We start from the raw sequence: 22059 nt of genomic DNA, 5'->3' as shown, positions 1-22059 counted from the left end.
GATCTTGTTGCTCAATTTCTATCTGTTACTTCTTGGTGCTTTTATCATGATAATGATATGTTATCTTCTGATATAATATCTTCTTTCGCACAGTAATCTTTAAACTTGGCTGTTATAAATGCCACGCACCTTTCTCCTTATTAACATGCAATGACTTTTCAAAAACTTGCTGCTACTATATTTCAATTTATCGATAACTCCGGTAGTCCTAACTATTTAGCTAAACTGTTTATTTAGTCGGATATATTCAAATAAATTTGGAAAACATATCAATAATTACAGATATATATATAAATACTCTTCTACATTCTCTACTCGTCGCAATCATCGATGAGTAATCCAAGTTATATATCTTAAACGATTCACACAACCGGTATGTACACAACCAGACATCTCACTTTGGGATTGGAGCAAGGTAAGGAAACGATTAAGAAACGATTCTGCTCTGAATCAAAACGGACTTGTCCATCTTTCAGTAATTTTGGACAGTGGCATTAAGCAATTTTCACGCAATTACAGATGAATTTACGGAGATACTTTGTTAGAGAGATTGAAAAAACACTAAACTTGATATATTTATTCCTACGCAACAAATTTCTCACCAATTTCATCTCAAATGAAGGCGAATGTTCTTAACCATCTTTTACTACATGTTTTAAAAATTATATTTTTTATATTTTCTTTAATAACCTTTAATTTTATTGTGATATTTTTTTTATTCTTTCAGTATTGTACTAGATTATCTATGTTCGCAAAAATTACTTTACATGTATAATTAAGTATTAAAACTTTCTGTCACCTTTAGAATCGATTTGTTCTGTTGTGCACAATACTGTCAGCGGATGCGTTCTCGTATATATACAATTACTGCAAACGACATTGAACCAGGTAGTATTTGGGACGCTAGAGAAACGTACAATAATATGCTCGCAAGACGCAGAACACGGGAGGCGATGAGAATGATATTTTATTACGTGAGTAAAAATGCGATTACAATATGAGTTAAAAATATTTTCGAATATATATTACAAAGAAGTAAGGGTTTGAAGGAAATACTGCTGATCTAAAACGCATTATACATACATATGTATTATACATATGTATATAATACATTTACATGCATTATATACATATCATCTAAATGTACTAGATAAACTGCTTTTAATTGGATTGTTTGTTTATTAGACTACGTCACAAGAACCTTGTGATGAAAACAGGGAATTTGTTCGCGAACCCCAACGTCAAACTGTATGACAGTATTTGCTTTCTCTGTTTTTTGATAGGTCAGGTGAGTATCAACTACTCTTTTATATTTCTAATATATTTTCTATTTACATTCATTATATATATATTTACTACTATTTGTATTCATTATTACATTTATATTAAATTTGTATAATTTTTAGTTATTATAGATAATTTTATAGTGTTGTTAAATATATTCTTAATTAAATATTTTTCTTTATTTTCTTGTTTTGTTTTATATAAGAGGGTAATTATTATTAATGATCTATTGTGTTTAACAGCTACCATATGTCATCTATTGAGGTTTGCATTAAACAATGAACGGCATTGTTATTACGGCAAATTGATATAACATCCCCATTAATCTGTGATATTGTTAAAGTTATAGATATAAAAGTCTATAACTATAGCTTATAGTTATCTATAGCTAAAACACTTTCAATAACTTGAAACTATACATATATATATCAACAATGCAATCTGTTTATAAGATGAAGAACTTTTCTAACAAATTTTGCTGCATTATAACAATAAGAAAAATTGGCATTTTAAGTTATTAATTTAAAGTAAATTCAAAACTTATTAATTAAAGTTAATAATTTTTAATTAATAAATTAATGTAATCAATGAATTAATTTTAAATAAATTGACATTTTAACTTTATATAGTTACTTAGTTTTAAATTACTTTTAAAAAAACTTAAATATGTTGATTTTTTTATTACAAGATATAATCCTAGTAAAAGGTAATTTATATTCTTCTATTTTATGATTTTCTTACTATTTTTTCGAAATTATCGACTTTTCTACTGTTTTTAATCCTAAAAATAAAAAAAATGTTTGTTACAAATTTAAAGCAAATGTAATCAAATCTTTTAATAGTAGAATACATAACGTAAAATAACTTGTGTATTAGATTTTTGAAATTTGGCTACCTTATTTTTTAATAAACAAATTGTACATTAAGATCGGGCAATGAAATTATTTATGTACTACATTTTTATCATTGTTTGTATCTTATTGTATCTCCAATTTCAATAATCAATTATTTCTTTTGTAACAAATTGTACAATAATGTATATATATGTATAATAATAAAATAATAAATGCGTATACAAATAAAAATTTTACGAATGTAATATAAATTCTTAATTTAATTTTAGTGTCAAAGTGCTTTTTATTAAAAATAACATATAATAATATATATTTTCAATTTTTTGCCGATTGATCTAGATCAAATATGGCAGAAATAACCATATTATATTCAAAAATAGAAAAATAATTTTTAAAAAGCTATTTATTTTCAAGAAATAAAAAAAAGCTTTTGTTATACATTAATAATATTTTTTGAAGCCATTAAAACTTGAAACAATATTATATATATTTGTTTTACCATATAAATGTTAAAATAATACAATAGCAAATAGCTTATAAACGACAAAATAATGTAGTATCACAAATGTTGCAATGAAATAAAACAAATGCATACTATAATTATTTAATTTGTTCCATACTTATCATTAAAAGTATTAAAAGATTCATAATATTCTCTCACGACTGTATAATCGTAGTATCTTACAATTAGCACGAATCTGTGATGTCACGTGTTCAATAGGCTGTGGTCGAGAAGACACTAGAGATGCTTCGAAGCATTGCATTAACCAATCAGAATAGAGAAATCTTTATTCTTTTTGTTCTGATTGGTCAATCAAATGCTTCGAAGCATTTCTAGCGTCTTCCCGACCACAGCCATAATTTCACGCATGCGCACGAAAGTTTCATTAGAAAAGTTTATCCCTCCCATACTCCCATTTCGCGGTTCGCGGTTTCGCGGTGATGACAGAATGACAGATGATGATAAAGATAAAGTAAACGCGTAGTATGTCGTATTGCGCGTACCGGCATGTTTGATGTTTCGAGCATAGCAATTAAAAATGGATTCTTATCAAAACTTTATAGAAACATTTCAACAGGCTATCTCCACCAGAGATTTCGCTGCTTTGACAAACAATTTGAAGAGTGGTCAAGGATTTCTCGCGATTATTTCACTTGAACATCGCGGTAACTAATAACAATTACATATTATGTATAAACGGTGGTATACATATATACCTTAAAATAATATTATATTATTATTTTGTGTGCAAGAACGTCTCTCTCTCTCTCTCTCTTTGATCGCATTATATCTGAATGAGAGATTCTATTCAATAACTTTGCACTCAACCTTTTCTAAATCAAAAGATCTCGATATATAAATATTTTATCGTAATTTATCATGTTTTCAAATATTTTTAAGATTCTGCAAATCTTTAAATCATTAAACTTTAAATTACAATTCTATTAAAGTATGGATTATTTCATCAACACTCTCTTCTGATCGTACTGTGATTCCAATGTATCTTATATATAAAAAATTATAAATATAATTGGCTCATATCATGGCTTATTATTTTAAAATTTTAAAGCTATATAATATTGTAATAATTTATTGTATCCACGGCATCGTGAAAGCCGATTTAATTTCTTTGATGCGTAGGATAAATACCGCCACAATTTTTCTACGCACTATTTTATATATTCATCATGTCAAAGAAAAGTCTTTATTACGATGCTAGACATTCTGCAGAAATTTCAAATAAATTTAGTAACTGTAGGATTAAGAGAGTAATATTGTAATAATTTATATATATATATATATATGCATTTGTTTTTTAGAATCAATTGTACATACTATATTTGATAAAAGTAATGGCTTGCTGTGTTTCCTCAAATGTGAACTTGAAAGACGGGTGGAGGAAAGATGGATTGATAATGCATTCACAGAAGGATTCCATTTCCTGAAATTTTTTATCGAAAATTTTTACACAACTTCGTGTTTTGCACAATATATCCTTCAAATTAAGGTACAAATTATACAAAAGACATTAATAGAAATTGAAAATAAATCTGGTGCATGGATTTTTTTTTTTTTTTAAATTTCTGGAGTGTGTGCATGGGCTTGTTCTTTAGTTTTTAATGACAATGCAGGAATATGCTTTTCACACTTCTCTCTATCATGTTATTCAAAAGGTATATCTTCTGTACTTGTGTCTACTTCACAATAACATGATGATGTAATAAAAACTTGATCTCTTATCTCAACTGTCAGGATTCATATTACCAAATGCATGTGTGAAATTTGCTTAGATTGTACATAGTGTGGAACATGCATAGATTACATTACTTGTCCTTAGATATAGATACTGAAATATGAATAATTCTGCTTGTATAAATCACAAACACACTTCCTCTCTATTGTTAATATAACTTATGTTTTAGAATTTAGTATTAGGTTACTGTTATTTAAGTAAATTGTATTTTGAAGAAAATTTAATGCTATATTTTTATACATATTTTATATGATTTAATTATAATAATGGTTTTTTATATACATGTATAATATGTGTAGGATGTGTGTGAGTCAGCGCTGACTATAAAATGTTCTCATTATACGAAGAAAGCTGCTTGTAATGTTTTTGCAAAATTGATAGAGCTATTCAGCGATCATGATTTAAGACTTAGTGAGACAGTGGAAAAATTTATTATAGCATTTCCTAAAAACAACAAAAAAGAGGAAATAAAAGGTGAATATTAATTTAATTTAGATTATATATAAAAAATAATTATTTTATGCCATTCTCTTTTACAGAAAGAAGATTGATATTACGTGTCTATGGTAAAATAGTCAAACACAATGGAAATGGCTGTCTATCGCAGAAACGTTTGAGTTATATTTTTAGGCTACTGTATTCCGATGCATCTGAACAGGTAAAGTTGACAGTAACAATTTATAAATTTAATTAATAAATAATAAGAGTTATATAGAAGAACTAAGCATATGTAACCTTATATAATATATATATATCATTAATTTGATATTATATTATATAATATTTTTTTGTACACAGTATAAACAAAATACCAATTTTCCCAATGACTTCCACATATACTTTGATGTTTTCATGGACATGTTGGACAGTATTGAACCGCCGGAAGAATTAAGAAAAAAACTCTTTTGCGAATCGTATAAATGGATTAAGAATTTCAGTCAGCCGGATAGACAACAATCTATTGTGATGATATCGGCGATCGATCTCCTGAGTCGTCATATGAATTTGTTTCAAGATTATCTGTATCTTGATTGCCGGTATTGGTATAACGTTCTTCGGCGTTTATCGTGCAAAACAACTGCTTCTGGTGCTTGTGGACAGCGGGCATTGAAAACATTTTACCGAGTTATCGGACATATTCTAGAAATAGATAGCAGCGAAGATGCACGAAAGTTATTATTGGTAAATAAGATGTTAAGCAAGATATTTCATATAGAATTTACTATTTTTTCCTTTTGTTTTTTTTTTTCTTTCCAATTTATAGAATAATAAAATTCTGTAATTTTCATTTTGTAATCTATAATATATATATTTGTGGTTTCAGTATTTTCTTGAAGAATTTGAAAAAGAATTCAAGAATACTGGCTTAGATCTAACCACTTTGAAACTAGTTGTTTATGGGTTCAGTCAAATGGCTGCACCATGCAAATTGCATCGGGATCAGCCTTATATCAGACATATGTATTCAGTTATAGCCAGTTATGCACTTCCTCTTTGCTCCAGGTAAGAATGAAAATATTAAAGATATATCTAACGATATAATAATATAATCTTATTAATATTAATATATTACGTTGAAATTTTTTTTTCTTTTTGACATTAGTAAAACAATGATGATTTTTTATATTTTTTCTTCTTTCAGCGAACAGAGTAATTCGACACACATAGAAAACATCTGTTGTTATCAAGAAGCGCTCTCGGAAATGTTGTGTCACATGACTGATGTTACAATTGAAAACATTAACGTTCTTGTAAAACTCAGTATCTATACAATCAAGAGATTTCCCGACTTGGTAATATCTAACAACACACTTGCTGTTTCAGCATTAATTAAAACTATCAGCAAACTTGCAATCATCAATAAAAATTTGCTGCAGCAATATCTCGATAATATAAGTAAGTAAATACAGATGTAATGTACAAATTATAAATAAAATGTAGATTAGGTTTCATAATTTATATATGATACTTTTCAACTGAAACGTGAAGTAAGGTCGTGGTTCTATAAAAATCTCATTCTATGTTTCAGTTGAATATACCTAAAATACGTGATACATAATAGATTTCTCCAAAAAATACATATATATATAGTGTGTGTATATATATTTCCTTTTTTTTGTAAACCTGAATTTTACATATTTAAAAGAAGATATAAAATCTCGATATTTACTTTCGGGAGTTTTCGTTGTATTAAATCTCGTCTTTGTGATCAGTTTATGATGGCATCGCTTGGAGCTGTTCGCACACGTTGGCGCTCGACGCGGAGTTACAACGGGAACTGAATAACTTGCAACAGTCACCGATATGCTACAAGAATTATTTGCCGTTGTGGACGGAGTTGCTGAACGTCAAAAGATATCTCGGATGCGAGCAAATGGTGCAACATGTAGCAAATACCCTAATGAATGTGTGTATCACGTTGGTTGGCCGATTGGACATACGTGTAAAACGAATAAACGAGGACATCGTATACTCGGACGTGGCCCTTACTCAGAGTGCCTTGAACCAGGCGGACTTTCGCGTGTTCACGAATCTTGTGGACCTTTACATCGATATGATCGACGCATCAGAGCTGTCGTTATTTGCCAACACCGTGTGCAGATTTCTCTTCGAGATTGTCAGACTGTCGTATAGATATCCGTTGATATCTGGTTTCTACAAACTCGTTCGAACTGGTATGAAGATTTTCGTCGCTTGCGCGTCAGAAGAAGAAGAGGACACTGGAGAATCGCAATGGATGAAAGAGCTTTTATCTAATTATTTGGCACGTACTCTTGATCTAATCCCCACGTTCTCTAATGAATTGCTAATCGCGTGCCTCTATCTGATCCTGGATTCGCCCCATGCATACTTCAAGGATGCGCTGCCATGCACATTGCCGGCATTCAGGATCGCGTTTACTGTCGGTCTGAGCAATCTGGAGCTCGCGTACACCGCGCTCATTACCCTGGAGACATGGACTGAGCAAGAACGACAGCAGAAGCGAACGAACGAATTGCTGCGCGAAATCGTAGCATACCTGGAACCATACTTGCGCAGCACGGAGAGCTCCGTCGAGGTCTCTCAAGATCTGATGGTGACAACGACGAGAAGTCGCGTGAAACGCGTCGAAGTTATTAACACTGAATGTATGCTGCAAAACTTTCAACGGCGAGTTCTGCTGTTTCTCGGATCGCTCGATCACGACTTGCTGTCAAGTTTTGTGCATGATCGTGCTTCCCGTAGCACTGGGGCGTCCTGGGATCACAAGAATCTGGTCAAATACACCTTACCGTTGCCGGACGCGCGACCGAACATCCATTTTGATCGGATATTGCCACGGATAATTGCGTTGGCGCGCGAATCCAGCGACCGGCGCACCAAGATTGCGGCCTGCGAGGTTCTGCATTCAATGGTAGCGCTCATCATCGGCTCCACCGCGCGACACCTGTCCGATCCGGAGAATCGTTTCACCGCTCTCTATGGCATTCTGTGCCCGGCCATGCTCGTGCTTGGCTGCGATTCCGACGAGGTCGTGCGCGGCCTTTTTCAACCATTGATGTTGCAGCTGATGCATTGGCTTAGCTCCAGGCTCATGCTATTGTCGCCCCTTGTCTCGCCCGTTCTCGATTCGCTATTCGATAGCTTAACCGACGACTCGAATCCCGCATTACGAGAGTTCTCCGGCACGTGTCTGGCGGAATTCACACGTTGGTCGCTCAAGTATGTTGAATTTATAGCATTTTTTGTTATCAACAAAACGGACAACTCATTTCTCTTATCATAACGTTTTTGTTATGTTTTTATTGCAATTATTTTTATGTATTTTTACATTTAAGAGAAGCCTATTGCAAAGAATATAATACATTGATTTGTTTATTAGGCAAGCACCAGAGGTGAAAGAGGTCCAATCAAATGTGCATCGGATCGTCCAAAAGATCAACGAGCTCGCACTGCACCCGTCGATACGTAAACGCGTAGCCGCGGCCGTGGCCTTCAATCATCTCTATGCGATCTTGCGCGAAGACGACGATACAGTATCGATCTATTGGCTAGAAATATTCTACTGTTTCGTTTGCAGTTTGAATGATGAATGTGATGATCCATCGATTGCGAACGCGTTGGCTCACATCGAAAAAGTGATGAAATTTAAGGCGGATCTTTTGAACGCGCCCGGTCCACCCGACAGGAGGAAGCCGCACGAGTTTGACGGCGCGACTTTGACCCATGCTCTGTATTGGTTGCTGTCGCGGTGTGGAACACTCGACGAACGTTGCCGAGCGAAATGCATGGAATTGTATATTAACATATCACAACACGTTGATAGTTACCCGCACAAAACGATACAGATTTTTGTCAAGACTTACGGAATGGATCGATTGAACGATATCGTTTTGAGAGGCTTGGAGTCGGGCGTGGAAGACATTTCTACAATCGGCCATATGATGCCACTCTTGAAGGCTCTGGATTGCTACGTGTGGTTGATGGAAAACCAATTGCTGTCGATAGAAACTCTCTTTCCTGCTACTGATGATGCACGAGAACACACAATTTTCTCCTGCATTCACAGTTTCACTCGTCAATTCCAGCAAATAACCGAGGATTTTTCGGCAGAGGGGGTTGCGATAAATTCCAGGGAACTCGAACAGCTGCAGACCCTACAGTGCAAAACTCTGATGACTACATTGAATTTTATACAAATGCTGCTGAACATTAACGTGAGTCGCGCCTATTGCCAGTTGGATATTCAAGCTAATTTATTGAATCAACTTAGCGAATAATAAAATTAATTAGGGTAAGCTTTAATTATTAGTCACAAATAAATTAATTATTAATCAAATTGTTTTAATGACTGTTTTGATAAATTAACACATATAACTTCGTTGAGCAACTGTGATAAAATTCTGTAATTATCATTTTTTAGGTTAATATTCTACCGAAGTCTTTGTGGGACGAGTCTTTGTTTGCGTTAACGATCAAGTGCATAATGTTTCCGCGAGCGGTCGGCTTCGACATCAGGAACATCGAGATGACAGACAAGTTGCCACACGTCTTGGAAATTCTATTAAACACTATGAAATCGCAGCTTACTTATGCTTTACCGAACATTTTTAAGGAATGTCTTTTAAATTTTGGCCGGAAATACATCGCGCGACTTCTTTATTTGGTCGATATCGCGCAGAACAATCTCGGCGACAGTCTGATCCAACACGTTAAAGGTCTGATTCTGTTACAGCGATGCGATATGCTCGATCGAATGATTCTAGAAGAGAGTGGCTTCGCGCACGGCGAAAAAACGGTCAAGCGTATCTTCAAGTTTCTAGTGAACAAACGCATCGGCGAATGGATTTGTCGCAGTTTAAATGCGCGGATGATTGAATATTTGAGAACTCTGATGGAATTTCAACTCTCGCTGTTTTCATCGACGATCGAGGCCCCGAATTTGGTGATACCCGAAGATACTCGCTCGATAACCGAGACGCTGATGAAATTTATATCCAACAATACTCTGATCATCGGCACAGATTCGACACAGATCACTCACGGCGAATATTTTCTGAACATGTTTAAGGACGCGATTTTCGGGTTTATGTTGACACATGTCGCCGCAATTACGCTTGTCTTTGACGATTTGTCGCGCGACAATCCGTCCTTCTTGCTCAAGTGGCTGGAGGATCTGCTGTTGTATTTGAAACAGCACAGACGCGAATTGCAAGCTCACGTAGACGCGACGGTGGACGCGATCTTGCGACATTTTACGTGCCTGAAGAATGCCGTCTGTAACAACGACAGTCGCAGGGAGAGACTAATGAATATTTATGGCACCGTGGTGCGTCTCAGTTCGAACCCTGTGAAGATCACGCGGGATTCCGCGTTTCCCGAGATTTATCAATGGATTCTAGATCAATTGATAGGCAATAATGGTCTCGAGTATAAAATGCAGATTCTGCAAAGATTTCTCATTTGTCTGACGGACGTGACGACTGATGATAGCGGCGACAGGCTTGAATTGCGAAGGATCCTGTTGTCTCTAAAGAGCAACGATAGAGAATTGTTTTTGAATCTGTCCGAGACAAGCGTGAACTCCATGAAGGTGATCGACTGTTTTGAAACGCTGCTGATACTGCTGTCGACAACAAAATCAATTATCATGCTCGAGTGCGTGATACAGTTCGCAGCCGGTACCGGCGATCGTCTGTGCCAGGATGAGAAGATAGAGGAGCATCTGCGCGAATATTATCGCGGAACGTCCAGCGAACACGCTCTACGATCATTGGAGATGACGTACTGCGCGTTTATGAACCGCGACATTTTTCTCTTTGAAACGGAAAGATTCGACGTTCTACGCCGTTTTCTCTTGCCGACGTTCAAATTTTGCGACGCGATCGCAATCGAGCACTTCTTTGAGCGAAACATTTGCGAGTTGCGCAAGTTCCTTTCCGATCTGATCACCACCACTGACAACACAAACGTCAAACAGATCATAGTATCCAAGATCGGATGCTTTCAATTGATAACGATCATGTTTGCCACAGTAGATATGAACAAGATAATCGGCAAGAACGCGACAATCGCGATAAACGCTCTAAATCAAATTGAAACTGGCAGAGAGCTCATCCAAAGTTTGATGAAACTCGCATACGAGGTGCGAGCTTTAAGGATCACGGAATCGGGTTGTAACGAGCTCATGCGTCTCTTATACTGCTCTGCGTACAATTGCGAGCTGACAATCATCAGCTTGAAGGAGGAGGAACGTTATTACCTCGTAGCTTTCAGCAACCGCCTCTCCTGGGAAAACATCGTGGATTGCAACAAACGTTACCAGCTCGGTCAGACTTTTAAGGAATATCCGAAAACTCGCGAGATTGCTGTTAACATGAGATCCACGACTTTCAACATAGACGAACCACAACACAGATACGCATACGTTCACAGTTACGATCTATCGGCCTCTACACTATGCGAGGACATCAACGCCTACGATTTTAACAGATCCGTCCTGCTACCATTCAATCCTCATCGTTCTGTCTCGGCGGAAAATCTCGGCGATTCGCATGGACCAACGAGCATTGCTCTCGAAATCGATGATTTCAACGAGCACGAATGTATGCCTTATATATGTGTCTTATTGCGACGTATCAAGGAAATTTTTGTATTGAACAATGAATTGCCCAAGTGGCTATCTACATTCCTTAATGGTCTGAAGAAATGTCCCAATATCGTACTGTTCCTGCTGAGGATCATTTGGAACACAGTTGATGTGTTCCAACCTTACGCGAAATTTATGCTGACACCGATTGTCAAAGCCGTCGCCAATTATCTGGAACAAAACGATTTGAATTATATCATTACGGACATTCTGGAGATACTTATGGATTGGCACGACGTGGCCGTGCCGAGCAACGAGGACGACAGAACGCAAGCTCAGATACTCTTTGAGAAGCTCATCGACAAAGTATTGGTAGAAACATTTAACAATGAACGACGTGTGTATGATTATAATCTTGGTCTAATAAAGACCATGGTGGAGAAGTGGCACAGCTATCTACGAGTGCCGAACGATTTGCTGAACACAAAAATGACATCCGCGCCGAAGGCCGCGGTATATCTCATCTTAGTGCTCCTCGACAACGGTATGACGGAAGAGATTGTCGCGAGGGACGACATCGTCGACTTCCTACTGAAACCGTTGCGCGATTGGAAAACATCCGAAACGGACAAAACGCCTCTGCAGTGCAGTGAGTGCCTCGGATTGTACCTGAAATCTTTGGATAATCGCAACGAAGTTGGGAGACAGATTAAGGAACGCAAAGTAAGAGAGAAAATCTTGACTATCCTCGGTTCGATGCAGTCGTACCAATATTTAAGCAAACAGGTGAAATGCATCGCTGTTCTCTGCCGGACTTATCCTGAGGTTGCCGTGGATTACATCATCGTGACATTCAGCGCAATGGCCAAGAATGTGGAAAGATCCTACTGTCTGGAGATATTCACGTTGTTCATGTCGAGACTCAACGCTTCCGATGACGAATCTGCGATTGTGAGTAAGCTGCGTCACATGCAGCTCGAGAAAATATTGACGGACCGAGTACCGTTTTGTGAGAAGCTGGCACTGGGAATCGTCGGCAACTTAGTAACGATCATGCAACCGTCCGATTTGTTGCTCTATGTGAATCTGACGATCTCGTACATTAAAGACATAACCACGGAACACCGGGAATTAGTCTACGACATACTCATGAAGACTTATGGGAAATACTCGGCAGACATGACTGCGAAGGACGATCCGATTCTTCAGAGCCTGCTGTCTATCAGCGTGGAGAAGCTGCTGACCGGTTTATTAGATCCGTCACAAGAGCTGCAGGACAGAATATTGCGATTTTGGACGGAGGAGACGACGCTCAGCACGGAGAAATCGAAGAATCGATTGCTAGGACTTCTCTCTATGCACTCGATGCTTAAAATAACGACGATGACGACGTCGTCTGAAGATGACGCATTCGCGCCCTTCATGGCCCTGTTGATGTTGCAGCTGGCCACCAAATCGATGGACTACAACAAGAACATATTTGACGCACCGTTACATGATGACTGCACTTTTGAGAACTATAAAGTAGCTGTTTCCTGGCGAAGGCGAAATCTAAGTTGCATGACCCCAATGTTCGTCAACTCGCTCGCCTCACAAATGAGCTACGGCACTTTTTCTCAGATAAACGCCGATACCAATTTATATGGTACTCTTGTAGATTCCTATTCGCTTTTCTCGCGATACTCAAGTATTCCTCTGAGACTGCGTGCGACGCAAGATTTGCAATTTGAGCCGACTCTTCTCGACGATGAAACTACGGACGCTAATTTCGATGCCGAATTCGATCGATCGATAACAGCATCTTCGTCGAGACAGTCATCCCAAGATACAACGATGCGCAAGAGACCCTCTAGACTTCTAGCGAACTCATCGGATGTCGCAAACATCATCCGTCGTAAGCAAATACAGAAGAACGTGCAACGGGCAGAAATGATGAAGCAGGAAAGTATCAGACAAAGAAGTAGCGTGAAATTATATAGGTAAGATCAGACTTTGTCTCCAATATGTTTTAGATTATATCGCGAATAATTCCGAATAAATGTTAATTTTTTGTTCTTTCGCTTTTATTCATAGAAATTATAGAATTGGAGATTTCCCCGACATTGAAATATCTCATTCGAATTTGATTGTACCGCTTCAACAGTTGATAAAACTGGATCGGTTGATCTGTAAAGACGTGACTGTATCGTTATTTTGTTCACTGATCGAAGAAACAACCGAGAGAGAGAAATCCGATGACTTCCGTCAGACCGTCGTGGACAGTTTAAAGAGAATTCTGCAAGATTCGAGCGAGAGAGACAGTTCCTTCAATGCCGTTATTCTGGAGACATTGCTACAACTAAATGTCACCGACTGCGATCCGCTAGATATAGCGAAGATCTCCAAGACGAGCCGCTTGGACGTTCTCGGCGCTCTTCTCCTGGAACGCAATTTGTTGCCTGACATGCGAGATGATGACTCGCCCACGCCGAGCAAAAGAATGCGAGGATGCGACAACGATGAGACCGACAAGTGGGTGCAATTGGCATCTCTCTATAAATCACTGAATGATGTCGACGTTGTTTTGAGTATCTTCCGAGGGCAGCGATTCTTTGGCGATGACATGCAGGTAATTCTCGATATTATAATATTTGATAACACAAAAATATATAGATTTGTTTTATAAACTAACTGAAAATGGAATCGCGAGTTGGAAATCATTTTCTGTTGATCAAAATAGTCTCTATTTTCGTTGACTTCCATACGCGTTTCTCGTCTGAAAGAAAGATTCTTTGATTCTTTTTAGAAAAAAAAACTCTTATTCTCTCTTTAGGAAGCTGCTTTTGCGGAAGTAAAGGGCGATTGGATTCAAGCGAGGGACGCCTACACAAGCGCTTACGAACGAATGGAGAATCGGTCGATAAGGGAACACTGCTTTCAAGGATTATTTGAGGCCGTCGAGAATTTGTGTGATTGGTCGGCTATCAATCGGCTTGTAAAGAGCCGCACGAGCGATGAAAATCTGGATGGTGTCTGGAAGGACACGTGGAAGGATTGGATGATTCCATACGCCTTCGACGCTTATGTACACATGCGGGCGGAAAAAAACTGGACGTCGTGCGGCAACGATCTGCCAGTCATCCAATCGTGGATGAACGATCGAGATAAATTAAAGTATCTTAAGCATGTGGTAGGCAAAGATCTGATGATGTTTCTACTGATGGGCGAAGAGCAACAGCGACAGGCCACCGATCTATTGAACGAGCTTCTGGACAAAACGGGAGAACAATGGGTCAGTTTGAATCCTCTCTGCACCGAACGGGGAATACGCGAATCGCTAAAATTGCAGGCCATAAACGATCTCAACGCTTCGCTCAAGGTTCTTCGATGCGCGAACGAAGCGAACTACCTAGACCGACTGGACGCGTTATTGAACTTCTGGTCGTCGAAAGTACCTACCGTTCAAGACAATCTTGTGCAGTGGAATAAATTAACCGCTTATCGAACGTTTTCTTCAATGTTATTTGAAAACATCTTTGACAATATGGAAGAGGATGACGACGAGGAGGAGAAACGCGCGATCATCAAAGAGCGGATGCGTCGGAGCGGTTTTCAGCTTCGATTGGGCATCGCTGATGCTGCGTTGCACCAGAAACACCGATACATCGCCGAAAGGCATTTGAATTACATGAACGAGCATTTACAGGGCATCCATTATCCGCATCCAAAGCTTCCGTTAGAGCTTTCATGGCTCGAGGCTAGAATCAAGTGTCTGTATGCCGACATCGAAACAGACGCACGCACAAAAATGGCCAATTATACCGCTTCCTGGAAATGCTCGCATCTATTGTTGAACGAAAGCGGCGAGCTCAATGCCAACATGAATACCGCCATCAAGCAGCACGTCGGTGCACTGGCTTCGAAGATCGAATGTTCAAGCAGGGAGAACGCAGAATTCGCGAACGCATTGGCGAGTAACGCCGCGATCCTGCAGAAGATAGGAATTGCGGAATCGACGCGCGATCTGAATAACATCCGAGAGCATTTGCTGCAGTACAGCTTGAATAATTTGCGAGCTTGCTGCGAGGACGCAGCGAAGACCGCCGCCACTAACGTCGGCGAGCACTATTGCGCTCTGGCCCGTCACTGTTACGGTAGACTGACGTCCACCGATATAGAGAGCGACGAACTTTTCCACGAATTCTTATTATCCACCCTGAGATCTATGCGTTATGATTATCTCGAAGCGGCACATTATTTTCCCTGCTTACTAAGACCTGAACGGTTGCGGAACGAGGAGATGCGTACCACCTTCGTTCGAGAGTGTGCTGAGCTGCAACCATGGTTGTTTTTGCGCTGGCAGGATCTGCTGTTCTCCCATCTGGGTACACCGTCGATCGCGAGCGCGGTTGTGCCGATCGTCGAAAGACTCGCCGAGGCTTATCCCGATGCGGTAGCTTACACGTATCACCTGGTTATTGAGAGAAACCCCGCTATTCTGCAGGACGAAAACATTCAACGAGTACGCTCACTTTTGCGCGATAAAGCGGAGAAGTATGAACAGTTCTTGCGGGCGATACAGTACGTGGCGCAACCGGAACTGTATCTTAAGTATTATCTTGATGAAGTGATGAGGGATCTGTCGCGAGGAAGAGGGGCGACGGCCATCGAGTCGCTGCTGCAAAAGGTTTATCCGAGCACACGAGCAGCAGAAAGAAATAATCCTCGTCCAGGCGATATCTATCGGATGATCGCGAGATACGAAAGCAAGATAAGAGCCTTGAATCCTGACAACCGCGATGCCACACGAGAAGGAATACGAAGAATCATGGAATCGTTGGATGAGTCTCTTTTCATACGCGCGACCAAAAACAGACTGAATGATTACAGCCCGTTCTTGCATCAGTATATGGGCGGCGGTATCGAAATACCCGGCCAATATACTGGTGATAGGGAACCTATACTGCGTTATCACGCGAGGATCGCGCGTTTTGAGCCACGTGTGGCGGTCATGCGATCGCTGCGCAAACCGATTCGCATCTGTATGATGGGTGACAACGGCAAGGAATACAAGTTCCTGGTGAAATTTGGTGAGGATCTGACGATTGATCGCGGTCTGCAGCAGCTGTATAACACCATGAACAGAACATTAAGCAATGACGCGAGCTGCAGAGAAAGACGCTTAGCCATAGACACATATGAGGTATATATTTTTTCATATATAAATATATGAAGTATGCGTATGTATAATATCTCGTTACTATTATTTATTCATTAACATTTATTAACATTAAGTGTTTAATTTAAATATTAAGCATACATTCCTTTACTTCACTCAATAAATCTTCTCAACCCATAGGTGATTCCATTGTCGAAATCATTCGGTCTCATACAGTGGATCGAGGATACGAAATCCTTGGAGGATCTGGTACGCTTCACTCTATCAAAGAAAGAGAGCGATCGATGCAAGAAAATTCGCAACGAATACGCAGAGTGGATAGCACGCGCGACACCCTCGAAGCGGTCTCAGATCGATCAGTACAAGGAGGCCGCATCCAGGTACAGCTGGCAAACTGTCACGGAGCAAATGGAGCGCTTTGTCGGCGAGACCAAGCGAACGGCTCTGCGCGATGCTTTCGTTGCCGTTAGTCCGTCACCGGAGTGCTTCGCGACGTTACGACGTAACTTCGTCGCGAGTTACGCGACGATGTGCACGGCGCATTGGCTCGCGGGCATCGGCGATCGACATCTGCAGAACACCCTGGTGCGCGTAACCACTGGACGATGCCTGGGCATCGATTTCGGCCACGCTTTCGGCGGCGGCCTGCGCGCGCCCATACCAGAACTCGTGCCGTTTCGTCTGACGCCGCAGATACTAGAGTTACTGCTACCCTTCACCGAGCGCGACCTCCTGGCGACGATCATGACTCACGCGATGCGTGCCTTGCGCGACGACCGCGGCCCGATCCTCGCTTGCATGGACATCTTCATTCACAAGCCCGTTAATCGGTCGTCGAATATCAATGACGAGGAGACAACGACGAGGGATGACGACGAAGAAGTTGATGCAGGTATAATGTATAAAATGAGAACACCACGAATTTTGCAAGGGATTTTTGCAGGGGAAATATATTCTTTCTCTAACTTACATGTTTATACATATGAGAAATATAAAAGTTCATAAAATATATTATATTACATTATATTGATAAAATCATATAATTTGCAGACTTAACATGGTCGTCAAAGAGAAATATTGAAATAGTTGCGAAGAAATTAGATGGAATCCATCCATCACTCATTACATTGGAACAATTAAGAGAAGCGCATAATGATAAATACTTTACAAGATATCATGCCATTGTCATAGGCAATGATGAAGTCAAACAAGCACGAGCAGATATAAGGAATGATTGTTTGACACCTGCCAAGCAGGTAATTTTGATTCAATACTTGTATTTGATTAGAACATTAAAAACGATGCATAGCTATACTTTTTTTCCCTGCTATAGAAGTCTAAATAAATATCGTATTTTCTTCACACTTTTGATGTAAATTGAGATATTTACATTTAAAGTACATAGAACTCCTGAATTTTCCTTTTATGCTTCAGTATTAATGAATAATAATATTTCAGGTGGATTGTTTGTTAGATCAAGCAAAAGACTTTAATATTTTGGGCCGTATGTATGTAAATTGGCAACCTTGGCTGTGATATTGTTCTATTTGCAGAGTATTGCAAAACATTGCAAGAGTACTATATCAACGATTTAAAAAGAGCACAATAATCATGTATAGAAATTTTATATATTTTATAAATGTTTTAAATGAAGGAATTTTATTTTAATACGAATTGAGAGAACAAACTATAAAATCATGGATAAAATTACATACAATAAAGATATGTAATATTTCTTATTATAATTTTATTACATATCTCTTATTGTACTATAGAATACAGCTGATCTGATAAGCAAAATTTATTAGATTTTATAAATGTTAATTATATTTAATACGTTATTAAAATCCATCTATAGACATGCAATATATCAATTAAAAGAAGAAGTTCGTAATATTTGCCGAGTCTATATGTATGTATATGTGAGAAAGAGAAGTTCGATTTAAGAGATAGAAACTAATTGGAGATTTGACTTTTTAATTATTTTGCAATTTATTACAAATTTTAGAAGAGAATTTATATAAAAAAAAAAATCGAGATTTTTTAATTTTATATTTATTTGTATATTTCCTATTTTTTGATATCTCCTTTGCCCCTAACATCTGCCGGATATATATTTATTGCATTTGAACTTGAACTTTGGATTTGTAGTGATTTTCAAATCGTGTACCTATCACATACATGTTTTATACACTGGATATATCAAATTATCTTTGCCTGATGCTATTTAAATTTCTAAACAGTATGTTATACATATACAATCGATAATATTGATTTACAGCCTACTTTTATATATAAATATATAACTTTGTACAAGATTAAAACACACATACCAGATGAATGAAATATGAATTAATTTAATATCATTCAACTTGGATTAGGTAAAACTACTTCTCTGGAAGTCCTATTTGTAATAGTTTTAAATCCTAAAGCGTATCTCGAAATTAATTTATTCTAAAATAAAAGTCTATTTTAATATTATTCAATAATAAAAAAATATATCATTCTAGTATAAAATATTATTTACTTTACTATTTCCTAAATATTTTATACAATCATGAAATGAATATTATGATCTATGCTTTACAATGTAATAGTTTCCCTGCATCTAAAAATAAAGATTTGTACAAGAAATAAGTAACAGATAAAATAAATGTGTAGATCATCCTTATGTATCACTTTTCCACAGTTTAATGGTCTTATCGTTTTCAAGAGCGGCCGAAGCTATAATATTGTCCGTTGGATGACACGTTGTGCAAAGTACTACATCTGAAATTACAGAAAGATATGTTTTCGAGAATATACATCGTATATAAAAGATTCGAGGGTATTTAATTCATTTGTACACATAGCAGTATTTTCTTACTGTTCTAAATTCACATATATTTACCTGTATGTCCTTGTAGCTTTTGTACAATTTCCTTTGTCTGCAAATTCCAAATGTACACCATGTGATCTTCGGAGCCAGATACAATCCACTATATAAGAATAACTAATTATTGAGTAAATTGTTACGACATATTGTCTCTATATTCACATATCTGAAATCTACAATACAAACCTTTCCACCTGTTACAGAAAAATTCGCGAAGATACAATATTTCTCGTTCTTGTGGCCTGTATATGTTTTTAAGCACTTCCCTTTGCTATAATCCCACAATTTCAATGTATTGTCCAACGTAGCTGCCAAGATGTATTTTCCATTCGGTGAGAATTTGACAAATGATACCGGAGGATTGTCATCATCTATCAGTGTTTTCAAACATTGCCCCGAGGCAGTATCCCAAATTCGACTGTAATATATCGTGAAATATAAGCTATCAGTATTACAATTTTGGATACAATAAATCAATTTTCAGGAAAAGAATATGTGATACACATTTTACATATATTTCTTTTCATAGAGTATCTTAATCACGAAATTTTATGTGTAATTTACCATAATCCATCGTAGCTACTCGAGACGATTAGAGAGCCATCTCTATTAAAGTGTACTGCGCTTACGGGATCTGAATGTGCTGGCAAGGTTTTAAGGCATTTTCCAGTTCTAACGTCCCAAATACGTACACTTTCGTCAAACTAAAAACAGGGAATCCCATATATGTTATCTTCTCTTTTGTAATTGCACATGTAATAAATATACATACATACATATATATATATATAGCCTATATTTTTTAATTTAGTAATATTACAGAATAATCTATAGTTTAAATTTCAAAATTTTAAATATCTCATGCAGAGAATCTCTATTACTCTTAAAAAATAAATTATTTAACCTTGGGAATCTGTAAGAGATAGAAAGTAGTAGAAAGAACATTGTATAAAACTGCAAAGAAAAATTAATATAATTCAATTCTTGAGAAAAAGACCAATGTTGTGAAATAATTCTAAAATTTGAGTTTAATTGACCATTCTATTTATATAAGCATCATATAATGTACATATAAATCGATACTTACAGAACCGGAGACTATGAGATTGGACTGTGGGTTAAAATTACAACAAAAAACGTAGTTACTGTGACCCTTTAACGTTTTTAAACATTTACCCTAAAAAATAAGATTCTGAGATTAATATACTAAAGAATACAAAATTATTTAAAAAAATATTTAATTTGCTGGACTACATAATAATAAAGCTTGCAACTTTAGTTCCAAGTTTAATGTTATTTAGCTGCTAAATGCTGATATAAATTAATTAATATTTATATTAAATTAAAAAATTTTTAATAATTTATTCATGACTTACAGCTCAAAGATTATTGGGATCTTTACACTTAAAAAAAAAATAAAAAGTGACTTTAAATTCCAACCAATATACAATCTATTCATCTTGCTACCAATTTTCATTAAAAAAAAATCTTGTATAATAGATTACTTACAGAACTCAATTCCCAAATTTTCAAGGTTTTATCATCAGAAGCTGATACTAATAATCTGCTGTCACTGGACCATGCTACATCTGAAATACCAAGTTTGTGACCAGATATAGTCTTTTCAAACTTTCCATCATAAGATCCCCAGATTTTAATAAGTTTATCGGCAGCTGAAAATTAGATACTTGTTACTGTATTTCAAAGTAACAAAGTTTACAACCAGTTTACTAAAAATCTTTATTTACCAGAGCTTGCCAACCATTCTCCATTGGGACTGAATTTAACAGATGAAACTGCCTTAGTATGGCCAGCCAATGTATACTTTAATGTATAATTAGGTTTCTGTAAAGAAAGAAAACCAAAAATAGATACTATTCATGCATTTGCATTATTTGCTTGTGTTAAAAAATAATTATTAATTGAGTACAAACATAACACAGATATTAAAGTTTGACTATAAGTCTGTTGTAGTATTTGAACATACATATATAGAAAAAATTTGCAACTATCTGAAGACAAGAAAAAGTGAAGATTAATTATACAAATATATCAGTTAAATTATACAATATATTAGGATTATACCATGGAAGGGGAAGGGAAAGAAAAAGCTATAAAAAAAATCGTGTTCAAGCTACAAAGAAAAGCGTGACAAGTCAAAAAATAAATTTATTTATAATTTGAAATTGTAAATTCAATTAACATCCTGAAATTTCCCATTTTCCTTAAAGATATAATTGACCGTTCCTTCGCATTTATTCCGACATTTAGATTTATTTAAATAAACCGGCTTACCACTTCCTTGCACATTTTAACCTATACACGTGTCTGTCTGTTTCTCTCGTTAATTAAAATTCAAATTACCAATATCGCGTTGCTTTTTGTCCCGCTAGCAGCCGCAGTGGAAGAATTGTTGACGGACGTTTGGTGCCCAGGCGATGGGCCGAGAGGTACCATTTTTTTTTCTAACCGTTTATCGACGAAAACTTGCAATAGAACAGCACAAACGAAACATTTGTCCTGTACTACCCACACAAATCTGTACATACGAGGACCAAATAACT

General features: G+C 37.0%; 2 protein-coding genes across 8 annotated transcripts in view; one reads left to right on the top strand and one right to left on the bottom strand.

The window, feature by feature from the left end:
• Positions 1-19298, top strand: part of LOC115242884 (DNA-dependent protein kinase catalytic subunit-like) — a 26283-nt gene extending 6985 nt beyond the window's left edge. For 5 of the 7 annotated variants that reach the window (XM_029819471.1, XM_029819473.1, XM_029819476.1 and 2 more), the window contains 17 exons: positions 283-415; positions 806-974; positions 1186-1288; positions 1527-3305; positions 3960-4147; positions 4693-4867; positions 4933-5051; positions 5192-5575; positions 5718-5896; positions 6036-6289; positions 6607-8095; positions 8256-9090; positions 9297-13441; positions 13536-14070; positions 14275-16644; positions 16801-17512; positions 17671-19298. In XM_029819471.1, the coding sequence (XP_029675331.1) occupies positions 3179-3305; positions 3960-4147; positions 4693-4867; positions 4933-5051; positions 5192-5575; positions 5718-5896; positions 6036-6289; positions 6607-8095; positions 8256-9090; positions 9297-13441; positions 13536-14070; positions 14275-16644; positions 16801-17512; positions 17671-17996 (11838 nt within the window). In that variant the 5' untranslated portion in view covers positions 283-415; positions 806-974; positions 1186-1288; positions 1527-3178 and the 3' untranslated portion in view covers positions 17997-19298. The remainder of the gene's footprint in view (positions 1-282; positions 416-805; positions 975-1185; positions 1289-1526; positions 3306-3959; positions 4148-4692; positions 4868-4932; positions 5052-5191; positions 5576-5717; positions 5897-6035; positions 6290-6606; positions 8096-8255; positions 9091-9296; positions 13442-13535; positions 14071-14274; positions 16645-16800; positions 17513-17670) is intronic. The other 2 variants (XM_029819477.1, XM_029819474.1) reach the window with 2 other exon arrangements.
• On the bottom strand, positions 19125-22059 carry LOC115242888 (WD repeat-containing protein 5). Its single transcript, XM_029819481.1, has 8 exons — positions 21860-22059; positions 21244-21340; positions 21005-21168; positions 20583-20672; positions 20060-20199; positions 19682-19913; positions 19511-19598; positions 19125-19389 (listed from the first exon to the last, which is right to left on the bottom strand). Exons 1-8 carry the CDS (start codon positions 22040-22042, stop codon positions 19289-19291), a joined length of 1095 nt encoding a protein of 364 aa, XP_029675341.1. The 5' UTR covers positions 22043-22059; the 3' UTR covers positions 19125-19288.

This window comes from Formica exsecta, unplaced genomic scaffold (genome assembly GCF_003651465.1).
Source record: "Formica exsecta isolate Colony F162 unplaced genomic scaffold, ASM365146v1 scaffold659, whole genome shotgun sequence".
NCBI classification, from domain to species: domain Eukaryota; kingdom Metazoa; phylum Arthropoda; class Insecta; order Hymenoptera; family Formicidae; genus Formica; species Formica exsecta.
Note: the sequence above shows the minus strand (reverse complement) of the source record. Positions and strands in the feature narration are given on the sequence as shown.